Source organism: Caenorhabditis briggsae, assembly GCF_000004555.2.
Source record: "Caenorhabditis briggsae complete genome, chrIV, whole genome shotgun sequence".
NCBI lineage: Eukaryota > Metazoa > Nematoda > Chromadorea > Rhabditida > Rhabditidae > Caenorhabditis > Caenorhabditis briggsae.
The window spans coordinates 4,107,232-4,124,178 of NC_013487.2; the positions used below are offsets into that span (position 1 = coordinate 4,107,232).

General features: G+C 34.8%; 3 protein-coding genes across 3 annotated transcripts; 2 read left to right on the plus strand and 1 right to left on the minus strand.

Moving 5' to 3' along the window:
* Window positions 1–667: 667 nt before the first annotated feature.
* CBG15069 lies at window positions 668–2,780 on the plus strand (the record flags this gene model as incomplete). The annotated part of the gene is made up of 7 exons (XM_002632822.2): window positions 668–698; window positions 752–854; window positions 906–1,059; window positions 1,149–1,409; window positions 2,277–2,418; window positions 2,463–2,617; window positions 2,661–2,780. 7 exons carry the CDS (start codon window positions 668–670, stop codon window positions 2,778–2,780), a joined length of 966 nt encoding a protein of 321 aa, XP_002632868.2.
* A 128-nt stretch (window positions 2,781–2,908) lies between these two features.
* CBG15070 lies at window positions 2,909–7,814 on the minus strand (the record flags this gene model as incomplete). The annotated part of the gene is made up of 8 exons (XM_002632823.1): window positions 2,909–3,101; window positions 3,405–3,525; window positions 4,049–4,217; window positions 4,620–4,802; window positions 5,632–5,788; window positions 6,084–6,228; window positions 7,002–7,159; window positions 7,639–7,814. 8 exons carry the CDS (start codon window positions 7,812–7,814, stop codon window positions 2,909–2,911), a joined length of 1,302 nt encoding a protein of 433 aa, XP_002632869.1.
* Window positions 7,815–14,018: 6,204 nt separating this feature from the next.
* Window positions 14,019–15,930, plus strand: CBG15073 (the record flags this gene model as incomplete). Its single annotated transcript, XM_002632824.2, has 4 exons — window positions 14,019–14,189; window positions 14,234–14,299; window positions 15,547–15,696; window positions 15,832–15,930. 4 exons carry the CDS (start codon window positions 14,019–14,021, stop codon window positions 15,928–15,930), a joined length of 486 nt encoding a protein of 161 aa, XP_002632870.2.
* Between the last annotated feature and the right edge of the window lie 1,017 nt (window positions 15,931–16,947).

The following is a 16,947-nucleotide window of genomic DNA, read 5'->3' on the forward strand; positions in this document are numbered from 1 at the left end:
TTCCAAATTTCGGAATTTCGGTCTTGAACTGAACTGGTCAAACTTTTTCATGAGATAATAGATATTGTGAGAGGAGATCAACAGGTTAAAGATGACATACTTCTGAGTTGGAACCTAAAAACCCCCCTTCCATGAAGGTCACGTCTGTCTCGCTGAACTTCCTTTTTTTCTCGCGAAACTTTGCGGAACTTTGCGAGAAAAGAAAAGCTTGCTGGAAAATGTTGTAATGAGAGAATGCTGAACTGAGAAATTGCGAAACTATGCGAAAACGTGAAAATGCTGAACTTGAATTTTCCGAGAAATCCAGAAACGAAACTTTGCTGAACTTTGTGCGAAACAAAGCTGAACGAATGTAGCTGATTTTTGCGAGATTCGCTGGTTCCTCTGAACTTTTGCTGAACTTGAGTCTCGCGAGACGACACACTAGTATAGACAGTAAACGCCTTTAAATCACGGTTGATAAAATTCCCCACTTTCACGTAAAAATCAAAATTTTGGTATCACTGGTAACCCACTGCGCTGACCTCTACAGATTGCCAAAAAGTGACACCTGGCGAAATCTCAAAAAATCGAAAAGTTGAAAATTGTGTTTCCCTCAAAAACAACTCTTCTCTGATTCTTCTGGCTCTTGATTTCCTTTTTGATTCCCGAATTTTGCTTTTGAAAAATGATGTATCAAGACTATACCGGCAAACCCAGTACGTTGAATTTCCCACCTCCTTTAATTTCAGCATTTTTTATTTATTTCTAGAACCCTTCCTCCTAGGATCCTACACCAAATTTTGCAATTTTCCACTCGAGAAAAGCAATCTTGAATACAATATGTATATTCCACCAATCCATAACATTGAATGGTAATTGATATATTTTCCATAAATTGTCCTCATTAATTCAATGGAATTCAGGAAGTTTGCAGTGGATACAACCAAGTCTGAAGAGACGAATAATTTAAAATTCAGTGTTTTTCCAACAAATCAACACAATGATTGTTTTTATTCGGTCGAAATGGATGTTGCTGTGGTTATTGAGAATTTGGAGAGCTCCGATTATTCCATTAAGGTGGGGTTTTTTGAAATTGTTTGAAGTTAACAAAATAGATCAGATGCTGATAAAAATTTCACAATTTTTATTTAAAAATTACATTTTAGGCCCAAGGAAACTACGAATTTTCGGCAATCAAACGGAAATTGGTGCTTGAAATTCCTGGATACGAAAAGATAATCGATCGGAATCAGGGATTTTTTGATGATAAGAAGGATGAGAAAGCGTTCAAAATTCATTTCACTATGGTTGTAAAATCCACCAATTTGTGTGATTCTGTCAAAATGTTGGATTTTTACAATTCTGATGAATCGCTCTATGATGTTGAGGTCAATGTTTGGGGACATACCATGTACTTGAATAAGAAGGTGAGATGTGAATATTTACGAAGTTTTCTGAATTATTGGGATTAGCTTGCAAAGTTTTGAAACAAATGAATGAAACACTTTTTGGTATTTTCAGATTCTGAGTAATATTTTCTTCTGAAATTTTTGAGATTCTTGAAGTTAGGTTTATAGAGAACTGCTATTAACCATATCTTGAGGATTAACTGTTATGAGATAATTTGGCAAAATTCTCAAAATGTTTATGAAGCCCAAAAAATAGTTGTTTCCTTTGTTTCTTTCTTTAGGTTACAGTAACCACATGCAACCTTTCTCGAATTTTTAAAGGAATTTTTCTGTTTCGAAAATATGATAACACAACGGAAACAAGTAGTTTTATGATTGGTGAATATTTTCGTAATGTTTTGAAAGCAGGCACTTCGAAAGTGTGATGATTCTAAACTAGCCCAAGTTATTCATTTTGAGCTCATGTATCTCGGTTCATGGGAAAGGTATCAAAAAGTGATCAACTGACAAAATGTTTATCATAAATTCGAAAGTATTTTGCCCGTTAAACACTTTTTGATATATCAATCAGGAATCGAGATAAATAGGGTCAAATTGTAGAGGTTCTTTTTTTTGCGAATCCTCTATAAAAAATTTCCGTTCCAACTTTTCCATAAGGTGAAAATATTCGTTCAAATGTAATAAATCTAGAATATGAGGTTTCATAAAGCACCACAATTTTTCCAAGAACTCAAAATCGTTCATTGTCTTTCTTCCTTTTTCTATCACAATAACCAAATGAAAATTTGGCAACAAGTTTTTCGAAATTTTCTGTTTTGAAAAGAGGATAATACAGCAGAATTGATTTTTTAGGCACTTCCAGATTCACACCAATTGTTTTTCCAGCTCATCTCTCTGCAATCTCCAACTCTTGCTGAACTCGTTGAAACCAAAACAATTGCCTATTCGGATATCCCATTCGGAGTTATTTTCGAAGACATTCACGACTTCTTCCAAGTCATCCATGGTGTTGATCTTAAACTGAATGGTAAGCAGAGAATATCCAATTGTTTTTAAACTTCGAATTTCCAGCGACAAACGTTGAGGCCTTCCTGAAGCTGGCCAACCATCTCAAAGTGCCACGTATCACAGAATACTGTAAGGAGCAAATGGTTGTTGGTGTCAGTGGAATGACAACCAATCAGATCATTTATCTGGCCGAGAAATGGTCATTGTGGGATGTTGTGGTAAATGAAAAACTTCCAAACTATATATAATTTGATTTTTTAGCCTAGAAAGTTGTCCGCTGCAAAATCTCTGGCTGATTTGAAGTCACAAAATTGGGATTTGGAGAAGTTGGATGATAATGTCATCACACAGATTACTCGTAGAATTTTCGAATTGGATTAGAACTTTTATTTTAATGAAAATGTAAATGAAGAAACGTTAAATGAAAACAATACATTGAAATGGCAATGTATTCAAGAGAAAGACATAAAATGAGTGAAATAGAAATAATATAAATTTTTAAATGACCATTATTCATTGAGTCTCTCCATGGCATAAACTTGTTGAATGAGACTTTTCGCTCTTTCGATTAGTGGCTCTTTTTCGGTTTTATTCTTCACACTCATCACTTTTCCACACAGAGAAACCATTGCGAATGGGACGAATAGTTCATAGCATCGTTGAATGATATCTACAGTAAATGGACAGTCACCGTCATAGTATCTGAAAAATTGGAAAAATATTTTACAGTTTCGAACCCGCTAGAATTCCGAGAATTTATTGTTTCTGAAGTCTAGTTTATCGACAAAAAAGCAGTATTTAATTTTTGCTACTTCTCATGTAAATATTAGAGTTTCGAAAATTCTAATGGTACCGAAATTTTCGATTTTTGAACGTTTCAGACATATTATTATATTTTCCCAAAATTTTTTCAAATGCTCCGAAGAATTGTGAACCACACTTCTTAATAATTTTTACATTCAAAAATTGAATCCCAAATGAAAAAGTTCGAAATCCCAAACAAACCTTGCCAAATGAAAATGGTATCCTTCAAGAAGGGAACTCGTGTTATCCACTCTTTCTTTTGCATTCAAATTCCAGCAAATTATCTTTGCGACGTCTTCAGCGAAACAGCCCGAGTGGCCTTCTGAAATTAAACTTTTTTAAAAATTTCGGTTCCAAGCTATTTAGGAATTCAGTAAACAATGTCGAAATTGTTCTGTGCCGCTACTTTTGGAGACCAATAACATAATTTTCGACATGGCCGATCAACAAGTTGGGGCTTAATTCAATTCAGACTTGGAATTTCTGTTCAAATCAAAAAGTAAAACGTAGAACTCAAAAATATCTACAAAACGATATTAAATACGGCTACATTCAGAAGCCAAGTTTCAGACCAAAAGCTGCAAAACAGCCTAGCCCGCTAGCATCGACTCGGCTACGCTCGGTCCTCTAATTCGAAGCCCCACATTCGAATATAGTCCGATTATGTATCAAATTGTAGTTCTACATTTTACTTTTTGATTCAAACTGAAATTCTAAGTTTGAGCCAATTTATGCTCAATTCGAAGAAATTGCGTTAAAAACTAGTTCTGACTGTTTCAATTTTGACATACAAACTTCAAATGTTCCATTTTAGCTGCTAACAAAACTCTCCTTTCCCCACTCACCTGTCCAATCAATCAACGAAAGAATTCTCTGTTCTTTTCCTTCCATTTTAGTGAAAACATTACTTGCATACGGTTCTCCATGAACCAAAACTTTTGGAATCTCCAACAATTCTGTAGTTTCAGTGGCAGTTGAATGGAGGTACTCGTCGGAGAAGTATTTTCCAATGTGCTGAAAGTTACTCCATCAAAAATTTTCGAGTAGTCTGGCGAAACGGAAACTATCTGTTCCGTCAATATTGTAAACTGACAGAAACAGCAATTAAATAATTAATTTTTCATACCGCTTTGTATTATTTTTCCTATTTCTTTCGCTGAAAGCCATTGACTTTGGATGTATAAAAATGTAGTAGATTATTTTGGAGGATGCTAACAGTTTTCAGGACTATTCAAAAACTGAGCTTTAATTTTGTTTGTAAAAATCCATAAAACCAAATTTACTATATCTTTAGAAATTTAAATTTGACCTTTTCCATCAGTAAATAGCGAATCTGTTTTTTCCTGAAGATCTTATTGTTGATCTATTCGTTCAAAAGATCTATTTTCCCAAATAAAACTTGAAAAGCTAACCCACCACAAATCTGGAATGATCGACATCTTGTCTCTCGAAAAATGTCATTGTCTCATCAAAATTTCCAATTGTATGAGCATAATACGATGGTGGTAGATCAGCGACCAATGTACTCCATGAGGTGTGTTTTAGAGAAACCGAATGGAGATATGCGATTTGTTTTAGTAGATCACGCACCACTTCCAGCTGCAATTAGTTTTTTTTTCGAAGTTAGCGAATCAATTGTAATTTCAAGAAAAAATGCCTTTTTAACAATACTCGTTTTACAGTTTCTGATTTTTCAGGAAAATCTGACTTTTTTGGATTTCTAAATTTACACGATTTTCAAATTAGAATATGTTTTTTGAGTCTGTGGAAACTGAATCTTCTTCGTTTATTTTGAGATATGAAAATTCCGGGAGCATCCAATAGATTGAAAGCTTCTTTTTTTTTCTTGAATTCTTCGGTTGTTTTTGAAACAGTGGAATTCTTGAATTTTATTAGTTTGATGAATGTTTCAAAATTCTCGAATGTCTCGGTATTTCCATCTTCTAGCTTTCTCAGAATATCTAATTCCCGATTCCCTCAAATAGTTTGAGATTTCGAGTATTTCGTTTCTCGAAAAAAACCTAGCAAAAGCTGTCAGAACCTTTAAAGATCACTTTATTCCTAGAGCTCCAAATGTTCCCTCCCCCTCGCACCCTCAGAAAACATTTTTCCGTTTCCTATTCAAAATGTCTTACGTTCGAACTAGTGTTCTAGTTTTGTGTTTTGAAGTCTTGACTATTTTGAATGGATATTTTGAAAGATCAAAAAACATGGCTGAATGAACTTTACATGCTTCCAATACTCGGAATAACACCAACTTTTTGAAATCTTTTTAAAGGTGGTAAGACACTTGAAAAAAGTCTTCTCGATGTTTTGCCTGTTGAGCTTGTGAACAAAATGTGAGGGATGCTCCTTTGCTACCAACTGAGCTACTCGGTCGCTTGACTTGGACCAGATTTTTGAACACCAAAAGTCAAGCCATACTAACCGTCAATCCCTTGACTGGATCCTGTTCTTGTCCCTTCTCAGAAACATCCTCCATCACCACAACTCCACTTCCCTCTTTCGAATGCTTCTTGATATGAATGATATTGGGAGCCACCAATTTCGGAAATTTTTGAGTCCATTCGTAAACATTACATTCTCTGAAAAAAAACGATTACTATGTATGTATAATACTATCGAAAGGTAAACCGCAATAGGAAGAGCTAACAATGTAAACTGAGTCAGTGAAACATGAAAAAACCGTACTTGCAAACCATGTTCTATCATATTCATTCTAGTTTTTTATAAAAATATTGCGTTCAAAAAAGCTATGGCTTACTTTTGAAAGTATCCTACGAAGGGCAAACATTTCCCATATTGAACACAATACAATTAACCAAATCAATGAAGCAGAAAAAATCAGTTGGCTACCTCATCGACAAACCAAACGCTCACCTCTTGAACATGATATAATGATACTTTCCCTCTTCATCATCTCTCTGATCCTTAGCTACTGGAGTTTTCAATACAACACTTCTAGGAAGATCGTCATCGTCCCATCCAAATGTTACTCGAACCACTGATGACGTGGCGTAGTCTACTGGAATATAAGGATTGCTGATTCATGTCGAATGTAAGTATCGAAGCTGTTACCCAATACTGATATGCAAGCTATTAGGTTGAGCGAAAAGTCTTTGTAATTTTTTTTGGACCGTCATATCTCAGCGTTGATTTAACTTTTTATTATTCTGTTTTTCTCTATACTGTAGTACTAGTTGTGCATGCTTAAAAGATTTGTTAAAGTTACCGACGGCGTTGAACACCCACTAATTTGAAGACCCGTCAGAAGCTCCAGATGCTTGGAGTCAAGATCTTCTGTCATCCACCGTATTCAATAGACCTGGCCCTAACTGAATAGCAACTTATCCGTTCCTTGAAAAATCTCCTTGTTAGGCGAAAGTTCCATGATAGAAAGGATGTAAAAAGTGGTTGGATGACGTTTCCGCTTCCCAGTCTACCGAGTTTTACGCTAAAGGAATCGCTCCACTTCTATCGCGTTGGCAAGTAGTCATATACACTATTGGTGAATATATCACACATTGAATTCTGTGTTCTTTGAATAAACTTTGTTCCGAAAAATTCCAAAAATTACAAAGACTTTTCGCTCAACCTAATATTTTTGGAAAAAATCATTTTACAATTATAAACGAAGTTTACACTTTTCATGTTATAGGAACAATGTTTCGATACTGCACATCGGAAACTGGTGTTCATACTTTGTGTGCTACTGATCTTTCCAGAATATGAATTTAAATATTTGAAAAATTTGTAAAAATAGATAGATAGGAAATGCGCTCCAATACTAAAACTCACGATCCCAACTGGGCCTATTCAGACGTTCAATAATCCATTGTGGATCTTCTGGAATCTCTTTTTTGAATTTGTCTGCAATCCGTTCCAGCAACCATTGTAGTGTTACATCGGTGGCATACAGATACTCCACGTTTTCTTCTTGACCATCCGATCGTTCACTTAAAGTTAAGCAAATTCAGAATAACTTTCGAGATGATTGAACAAGTTATTTTTTGGGAGAAAAACGAATCATTCGGAAACTGATGAGAAAATTTTTACATTAACAGAAAATATTTCCTCCATCAAAAACTGAACTCATGAAACGCATACTTGTAATCCGGGCCTTTGCCGGGCCTTCGCGGGCCCTGCCATAACTTCTTTCAGAATCTATATTTTCGAACCAACTAAATCAGATATGATAGAGCTCCACGAGTACTACAAAACGGTATTATTTGGAATACTGTATCTTATCTATGAACAAAGTTACAGATCATAAAGTAGCTTTTCTCGCAGGGCCCGGCAGGCCCGGGGCAGGCCTGCTTTTTTTGCTCTTTTTGCTTGGTTCGAAAATATTGATTCTGAAAGAAGTTATGGCAGGGCCCGCGAAGGCCCGGCAAAGGCCCGAATTACAAGTATGAAACGGTAAAGTATTCAGTACCTCAAGGCATCCGAACTAACATCATCACCAAATTCATTTGGAATCTGTAGACTGATAATCGAGGGTCTGTAACTTGTTGGAATCTTTGGATCTGATGGAACATCATCGGATGGTGGCGATGGTTCGATGATTTCAGCTGGCGCTACTTCAGCAGCAGATGACGAACCACATCCCATGATTTTGTGCTGGAATTTAGTGTGATTAACCTATGTAGATCAACAAAAGACGAATCAATCATAATATATGAGTATAAAAAAGTGATGATTGGGAAACAGAGAAGAAATATTTGAAAAAAACGTTTTGATGTTTTCGTTTCTGGCAAAATTTTGCCCATAGGAAGATTGCTAGTAACAGTTTCAATATCTCATACAGAAAACCCGGATAAATTGAGTAAACTGAATAGTTAGTACACGGTATAACTATCAATTTTCCAAACTTTCGCTGCTTCAAACTGCTCCCAAAAGTTGATATTTCTTCATAATTGAATCTCAAATTTGTTTTGTTTCCACTGCTCGAAAATCTTGTAAATTGTAGTTTCAAAAAATGTATACAAATGATCAGAATTCAGCAGACACCTTTTTATACCGTAAGACCTGTATTAGAAGGGCTATTTTTCAAGAAAAAAGACCCTAGGCACGATAATTCTTTGGAAAAACTTTGAAACATTTTCAAAGAATTTCTAAAACAGCAAAAGTTACTTGCAAAATGTTTGAAAATATCCCAACAACTGCTGAAAACATTTCGAGACAACTTCGCTTATTTTTAAAGGAGGACTCCGACCAAAAATTTTTATTGCATTAAAATGTTCGAAACGTTGTCTATTTTCCCAATATTATAGCGAAAAAATTCGAAAAAAATCCGAAATCCCCGAAAAATGCCGTAAAAGCGAAAAAATTTCAATAAAAAGTTGCTAGGAGGGACGAGGATTTGTATTCCCGCGCAGTGAGAAACCTCGGCCACGGAGCCTGATAGCCGTTTTTTTAAGTGGCCGACAGTGGTTTTTTACGTTTTCTACCTGCCGGACAAGAAGATGCCGTGGCCTAGGTTTCTCACTGAGCGGGAATTCAAATCCTATTATTATTCAACGCCGTTTTTCGGCGATTTAGGATTTTCTTTGAATTTTTTCGCAATAATATTAGGAAATACATATTTTTTGAAACATTTTAAGGGAATAAAAATTTTTGGTGGGAGTCCCCCTTTAAAATCACCAAAATATCATAAAAACTGAAACCGCAATAGCCGAAAATTAGCTAGCGATATCACACGTGTTTAACACATTAGATTAAAAATTATCTATACCTTGAAGTTGGACCCAATTCTCATCTACTACTTTGAAAGCTATAAAGAAGTGGACCACTAACAAAAAGTTTATAATATGTATTATGAAAAATATTTTCTTACTATTAGTTGAGAAATTTTTGATACCTCGTTTAGGAACTGAAATAAATTGGATCAAACTTGGCAGTTAGGAGCCGTTTGAAAATTTTGATTTACGAGATTTTTCTTGCTTCAAAATGCAACACAAAAAAGTGTATGTTTTTACATAGCTCTTTTTTTACAATAAACATAATTAGGAAGTACTAATAAATAAGAAAAAAGTGAAACGTTCCTAAAATATATTTGAAACAGCAAAAGTTGCTTGCAAAATGTTTGAAAATTCATCTTCTTCAAAATGACCTTTTTCAAAATTACCTGTAAACTCAAGCAAGCAATAACCACCAATAATTCTGAAACGGACCTTGAAATCAACCGTAAATTTCTTACAATCGTTTTTGATCAACCAAAAAATACAAATCTGTAGAGCTACACCTTTGGCTTAACCCCGATTTTTTTGTTTTCCATAACATATATGAAAAAGTAGACAAATGATAAAATGTTTATCATAATATCAAAAAGTTTTTTTAGTGAACCACTTTCCGATATCTCCGACAGGAAATGAGGTAAATTTCGTTGAAGTTAAATACACTTTTGGAATTTTCAATTTACCTAATTTTTACTGTTTCAAAATTCTCATTTCATTTTATAGGAAGTTGACAGAATTCACGAATTGGATATTGCAACTTACAAAAATTCAAAAAGTTCATAAAATTAATTTTCCATGTACATAAATCGCATGATTTCCGCTTAAAAAAGCAAAGCCAAAAAAACTGAGCAATAAAAAATGGCGTAAGAGTAAAAAAATCAACACAATAGGGGGCACCTTCTGGAAGCCATTAGAAACCCGGCTGCTGCACAATAGATTGGCAAAAAAGAGGGCAAAAAAGGCGAAAACTCCATTTTTCATCTCTATTTTTTTTCTCAACCTGAACTCCTCGAACAAAACAAAAAAACTGGAAAAGAAAAGAAAAATGGGCATTGGAATGACGCGCGAGGACAACTTTTCCGTTTTGAATAGCACCAAAAAGGGGGCGGAGCCAAAAAACGGGTGACCTGGAAAAGTGTGTTTTTGATTTATTCAGGTTATAAAGAAAAATGAAAAATAAGAAAACCACGAGGTCAATTTGAGAAAAATGGGGGACCTAGTGGTCCGGAAATTAGATGTGGTCATGTTGAAGGTTTTTGACGTTTCTTTTTTTTTGTTGAAAAAAACAGCACGTAGTAAAAAGTAGGTCAGTTATGGGAATAATGGAAGAAACAAGGTTAGTGCACCTATCGTAAGAGAAAAAATTATTGGATTTTGAAAGAACAAAGGATAAAACTTTTCTGAAACAGAAATGAAAAAAATACAGCTGAATCCCTTGAAATTTGTCTATAATGTGGTACAACAAGACACTGAGTTGTGAAAGAGAAACGCCGATGACCGTAGCCGAAAGTCCCACAACGACAACTACCGTAACCTAAAAATAGTTTTATTTTCATGATTTATTATCTAGATTTTCGCGCGTTTTCAGTCAAGTTTTTCACTATCTGAAATCATGATTTTCCGACTTTTTTGGGAGAAGAATAGCAGACAGTCGACGAAAATCTAGAAAAAAATTTGGAAATTAAAAATTATTTTAGGTTACTGTAGCTGTCGTTTTGAGACCTTTGTCCACGGCCACCGGTGTAATTTTTTTTAAAAAAAATTTTGCACTGAAAACCCGGTTTTCAGCGAAATTTTCTCATTTTTCGACAATTTTTTTCAAGTTTTCGTCCATAGAAATTGTTAAGCAGGCTAAAAAACACATTTTAAGTAAAAAAGCAGTTAGTTCCGACAAAAAATGAAAGAGGAGATAGATTATTAAGCAATTTTCGAAACATCGCGGTATCTTTTCTCACCGCGACAGATTTTTATCGAAAACACTCAAAAATAGATTCTTCACAATAATTTAACAAAAGAAATTCTTAAAACACCGAACAATTTGAGAAATTTTCGGTTTTCTAAAAATGCTTCAAAGTCGATCTCCTCTTTCATTTTTTGTCGGAACTAACTGCCTTTTTTAAAAATATCATTGGAGTATTGAAATTGTAAAAAAAAACGGCAAAATATGGATTTTCTGAAACAGAAATTGAAAAAAAAAACACTTTTATTCTGGTTTTTTTGAATTTGTCATTTCTCATGTTCATTATTGCTATGCTGATGGTACGACGGATCGGACATTCCCCAAAATGAAATAGTAGCAAAATGAAATTTCTGAATCTAAATACTTCCAAATTGAAATATTTACGGAATGAAAACTGTCCGAAAGCAGAAAAGGCGAAAGTGGAATTATTCCTAAAGTAGAACTGTCCCGTTTTGGACAGCTGTTAGCAATAGAGCGCTCGCGCTAACAGCTGTCCAAAAAGGGACAATTTCACTCTAGGCATTTCTGTTCCGTCCAATTTATACTTCCGGATAGTTCTGATTTCGCACAGTTTTCAATTTGGAACCATTTTGATTTAGGAAATGTTCGTTTTTCTACAGTTTCATTTTAGGAAATCTCCAATCCGTCGTACCACCGCTATGCTCCACGTTTCCCATCAAAAACCCTTTTTTCGAAATCGTATTTTCTAAGTTTTTCGGGATGTCGAAAACTACGACTTTGAAAATTTTGGGATTTCGGAATATTCAAATTTTGCAGTAGAAATCCCATTTTCCCATCACACATGTGCTGAAACTTGATGGAAATTTGACAAAAAGACTTCAAAAACTGAAAAAAAACGGAAAATTAGTATCTCCTTTACTGTAAACAAATCACAAATGAATATAATTTATTTACAAAAAATGCTACTTTCTTTATAAGAGGTCACAAGTCAATTGGGGGGAATGTGATAACTAGTATAAATGATTTCATATGAAAATTGTGAGATTTTTCAGTGCAGAATAACTGGGTGCTTGCAGACGCGCTCTACCGAAAATTTATCGATTTTCTGAATTCGATAGTGCGCGTTAGTGCAAAAAATAAGAAAAAAAATATGTGAGAAAAATTGGGTAAAACAATTATTTTCGAGGCTTATTATTTTTTTGATTCGAAGTGGCGTCGTCTTTTTCGATAGTCGATTTGTCTGGAAAAATCGATACTTTTTCAGGAAAATCGATATTAGTTGTTGGCCGAGTTTCCGACCGAAAAATCGATATTTCGGTCGGAAATCGGATATCGATTTTTAGCTCAAAATGCGTATCTTACCTGTCATGCTATCCACATTTTTTTCACATCTTTGATATCCGGAATATCCAGAATTTTCGTTTTTTATCATCATTTTTCGCAGATTTTTCCATATAAATTTCCAGATTTTCGTCATTTTTCATTGCTTCTTCCTCCATTTGCTCTTCATAAGCTTTCAAAATTTTCGGATTATAAAATTCCGTAAATTTGAGATTTCTTGTGAATTCGCACGCTTTTCGAATTAGTGGGTCGCCTTATGAAATGCAAAAAGTAAGTTGAAAAATTAAAAGTCGATAAAAACCTTTTAAGAATTCCAGAATTCTGGTTTCCGTCGATTTTTGTGGAGTCCGCATTTCGAATGATTGCTGAAAAAGTAAAAATTATTTTCTTTAAGTTTTGAGGAGAAATTTGAGAAAAATTAACGAAAAGTTAGCAAAAATTAACCAGAAAAACTGGCGAAAATCGAATGAGAAATCGAAAAAAAAAACGAAATTTGGTTGACGACAAATTGCGTACAAGAAACACCACACTTGACGCGCAAAATTTATTGCCATTTAATTTTTTCCGATATTGTCGGATTAAAAAAAGTGACACCTGAAAATCTCGGAGACGGCGCTCGTGTCGATTTACGAGGGGGCGGAGCGAAAACGGATACTGTAGATAACAAATTTGTTTATGTGAATGTAGGGGGATTTCCTGAACAAAATTTTGGCTTCTTGGTATAAAAATGATCCTAGCATCTCTAGAATTTATTTTTCAGCAAAAAACTAAAATTAAACACGAAAGTAGCTCGAACGAGCCGAAATTCTGAAATATTACGTTTTTGCCGCACTTTTTCGTAGATCAAAAAAAGCAAAAGTTTTCAAATTCTCAGGTGTCACTTTTGTTAATTCGACAATATTTATCGAATATTGACTTGAAAAAGATGAAAAAGCAGCAAAACTAAAAAATTCAATATTGGAAAAAATTAGGTCATGACCTAGATTTTTCAGGTTATGACCTAGATTTTTCAGGTCATGACCTAGATTTGTTAGGTCAAGACCTAAATTTTTTAGGTCATGACCTAGATTTCTTAGGTCATGACCCAGATTTTTTTAGTTCGTGACCTAGATTTTTTAGGCCGTGACCTAGATTTTTTTAGGTCGTGACCTAGATTTCTTAGGTCATGACCTACATTTTTTTAGGTCATGACATAGATTTTTAAGTCATGACCTAGATTTTTCTAGTTCGCGACCTAGATGTTTTCAGGTTGTTCAACACTTTTCTGTAATTGTCACTTGTCGTCGTTAAGGTTGACTGAAAGGAAGGCATTTTCTTAAAGAATTAAAAAATTTCTGTTACATTCAGAACAAAAAACTCCAAGTGGATTTTTCAGAATCGAAACTAGAAGCATCTAGAAGCATCGAAACGTTACTGTTGCAAATATGAGTTTTTTACAGAGTTAAATCGATTTTTTCAATTATTGTTCCGAACTATTTGAATATTTCTTCTTGTCATTATAATTTGATCACGCTTTGAAGCCAATTTTCAAAGCAACCAAACATCCTGAAAAATACGTTATCCCATTAAAATCAAAACGTCCAGATCCATCATCCGAACATCCGTAAAACAGTTTTTTCTCGCCTCCTCGAATCTAACGATCTCTAATTATCTCAAAAAGACATCCTGCCCTTTTTCGACTTTTTCTTCTTCTTTTCCACCTAATTACGTAATGTTTCTTTCTCTTCAATGTCCTGTTCGAATATCCGTCTCCTTTTATCTATCCATCCTATTTCTCATCATCCCCAGTCATTTGAAATCCTTCATTTCGAGAATATGTACCTTTCCTATTTTCTCCCGATTTCTATTTTATTGCTAACTAGCTATGTTTCATCGGATGACAATATTATAATGCCTTACGAAAGATTCCAATATGATCTCGAGAAGTTTCTACCAGTTGTTCAGCAAGAAGTCGATTTTGCCGAGTTGTCCAGTTTGACGGATGATGTAAGACGAAATTTGAAAAGTAATACAAGAGAATAAACTTTCAGCAAGCCTATGAACAAATAAAAAGTTTCTTCCCAACATTGCGATTGAGAGTCCAGCAGTTGAGAAATGTGAGTACTATATTGTAGCAGCATTTGTAAACAGAAAAAACTATTTTAAAAAAACTAAAGAAAAGGTGTAGATTTGTAAAAATTTTAATTATTTAAAAGATAACAACAACTGAATGAAAAACTTTTTCAATGTTCTGGAAAAATGTCCTGTTTCAAAAATGTGATAAAAGACCCGGAATGTTGTTTATCATGATTCCTGCCAGACGGTGAATCTATTTTTGGGTTTTTTGGGTCGAGAGTATGCATTTTGACGGGATGGTGAACATTGATAAGATTTCAGATTAGTTTTATCATTTTTTGAATTTTCGGACGGTTTTTAAATCCAGAGTATACATTTCAAGGCAATGGTGTACAGTGATCGGTGTTCACACATATCCCTTGCTTGTGTGAATACCGTACCCCATCCAGTCCATCGCTAGGCGCTTTCGACCGTGTAGCTCAGATGGTATTGGCAGATTCGGTTATTCTTCCTTTGGTTTGAAAATCTGGACTGTCCTTTCTTTATTACAAAGAAAATAAAAAGGACCTGCAGAAGATGGATGCTACCAAAAAAAAAACAACAAACAACTACCAAAAACAACCGAACCATGAAAACTTGCAGAAGTTGAATTTAATAGAAGAGGAATATTTTCTAGTCGGCGGCTAGCGAGAGCCTAAACTTTTGTATTGTTGAATCATGCTCCTCCGAAAATATCTTTAAAAAAAATGTTCAGGAAAATATAAACTTCTTGAATCCGAAATATTTTGAACGTTCCACAGCTTTCTTTGTTTTAAGTTTCACTTGTACAAAACAAATCGAAGCGGTGAAACAGTGGTGGAAGTGGCCAAAGATCGGAAAACAAAACTGTACCTTAAAAATATTTCGATTTTCCCGATTTTTTCTCTAGGGTTTCGTTCGTCTTCCGACAATTTTTTTACTAACAAAAGTTTTTCATTTTTTGACCATTTTCTGGTTAAGGTAGTTTTCGTTCTGGGACCTCCGACGAACCGAAAGTTTTCCTTTCCCAAATCTTGTTTCTCATATCAACATTTTTGTGATAATCACTTAAATTTTATCATGGAACAAAAAACGGGATGTTTCATAATTCTCTGTTTCGAAACAGTATTATTCTGAAACGCATTCAAACTTCTAGCAATACCAAGTTTGTAATGAGAATAATGTCAGCATTAGTTTCATTGTCAAATTCAATAAATTTGAAGATCCTTGAAACAGTTTTCTCCCAAAACCATCAATTCGTTCATTTCAGACTGGAATCACCGCTGATGAGAAGAGAAGAAAAAACAAGGAGGGTGCCGACCAAATGTGCGGTCAGGGACACAATTTCGGTTATTTAATAGTGGACCATAAATTGAGAAATATTCAAAATGTCCTCGTCAAAAAACGAATCACAGTGGCGGTTTGTTTTTTAGAAATTTTGGAAAAAAGAATTTCGGAAATTTTTTGCCGTTTAAGAAATATAACATCTTTTGTGAAAAATATTAATATACGATTCCCAGAATTTAATCAGATTTGCTAAAATTCATTTTATCAGAACAACCTGAAAATGCTAACCGACGTTAAAAATGCACTGGCCAATTGGCAACAATCTTCAAAGTTCCCATGCAAATATGTCCATCCAAAACATGGATAATTGATAATGTTTTAATAATTGCTTTTATTTTCTACTATAATATTTGAAATGTTAAGTGCCAGCCATCAAATATTGTTAACTAAATTGAATAAAATGGAAACTGTAACATAAGGAACAATAAAAACAGGAAAACAATCCAGAACATTCTGGAAAATTAAATAATTGGAAAAAATTTTGAAAATGTCGGAGAATCGAATACTTTCCAAAATATAGGAGAAACCCTAAAATTCAAGTTACTCTGAAAATGTAACTCCATTAAAAACTGAAAATCTCAAAAGCTCCAAAGGTTTCCAAAAATTGAAAAAGTTACTGTTTCTGGAACATACAGGGTGGCCGATAAGTATAGGACGTTTTGAAAGTGCTCCCATTTTTTCAATTTGAGGATTTTTCGAGAACAACCTTTATTAACAACAAAAAATAAGCAGAAAATTTGATTTTACAAGAGAAATTCGAAGTTGGATCCACGAGCTTTGACACAGGCTCTCAAACGTTTCTTCACCGAATTGACAGTGCGCCGCAGGTATCCGTCGTCGATCGAAGCCCATGCTACCTCGAGAGCGGCCTTCAAGTCATCAACAGTAGCAAAAACTTTTCCCGCGATCTTCCCTTCCAACATGCCCCAAACGCTGAAATCCATCGGATTGAGATCCGGGCTGGAAGCAGGCCACAAGTTCTTGTCCAGGAATCCAGGGAAATGCGCCTCCAAGACGGCCAATGTCGATCTCGAGCCATGGGACGGTGCCCAGTCTTGTTGAAGGATAAATGGACCACCAGCAAAGTGCTGAGTGACCCAGGGTAACAAATTATCCATCAACACAATCTTTTGGTACACCTCCGAGTTGATTTTCACATTTCTTTCAATGAAAACCAACGGAGTTTTACCGGTTGCCGTGATACCGGCCCAAACCATGACACTTTTCGGGAAAAGGCGGTTATGGGCAAGACGACGTTTCGGAGACATGCTGTCATCCTTTGACAATAACTGTCTCTGGTTTTGACGGTTGGGAAGAGGTTCAA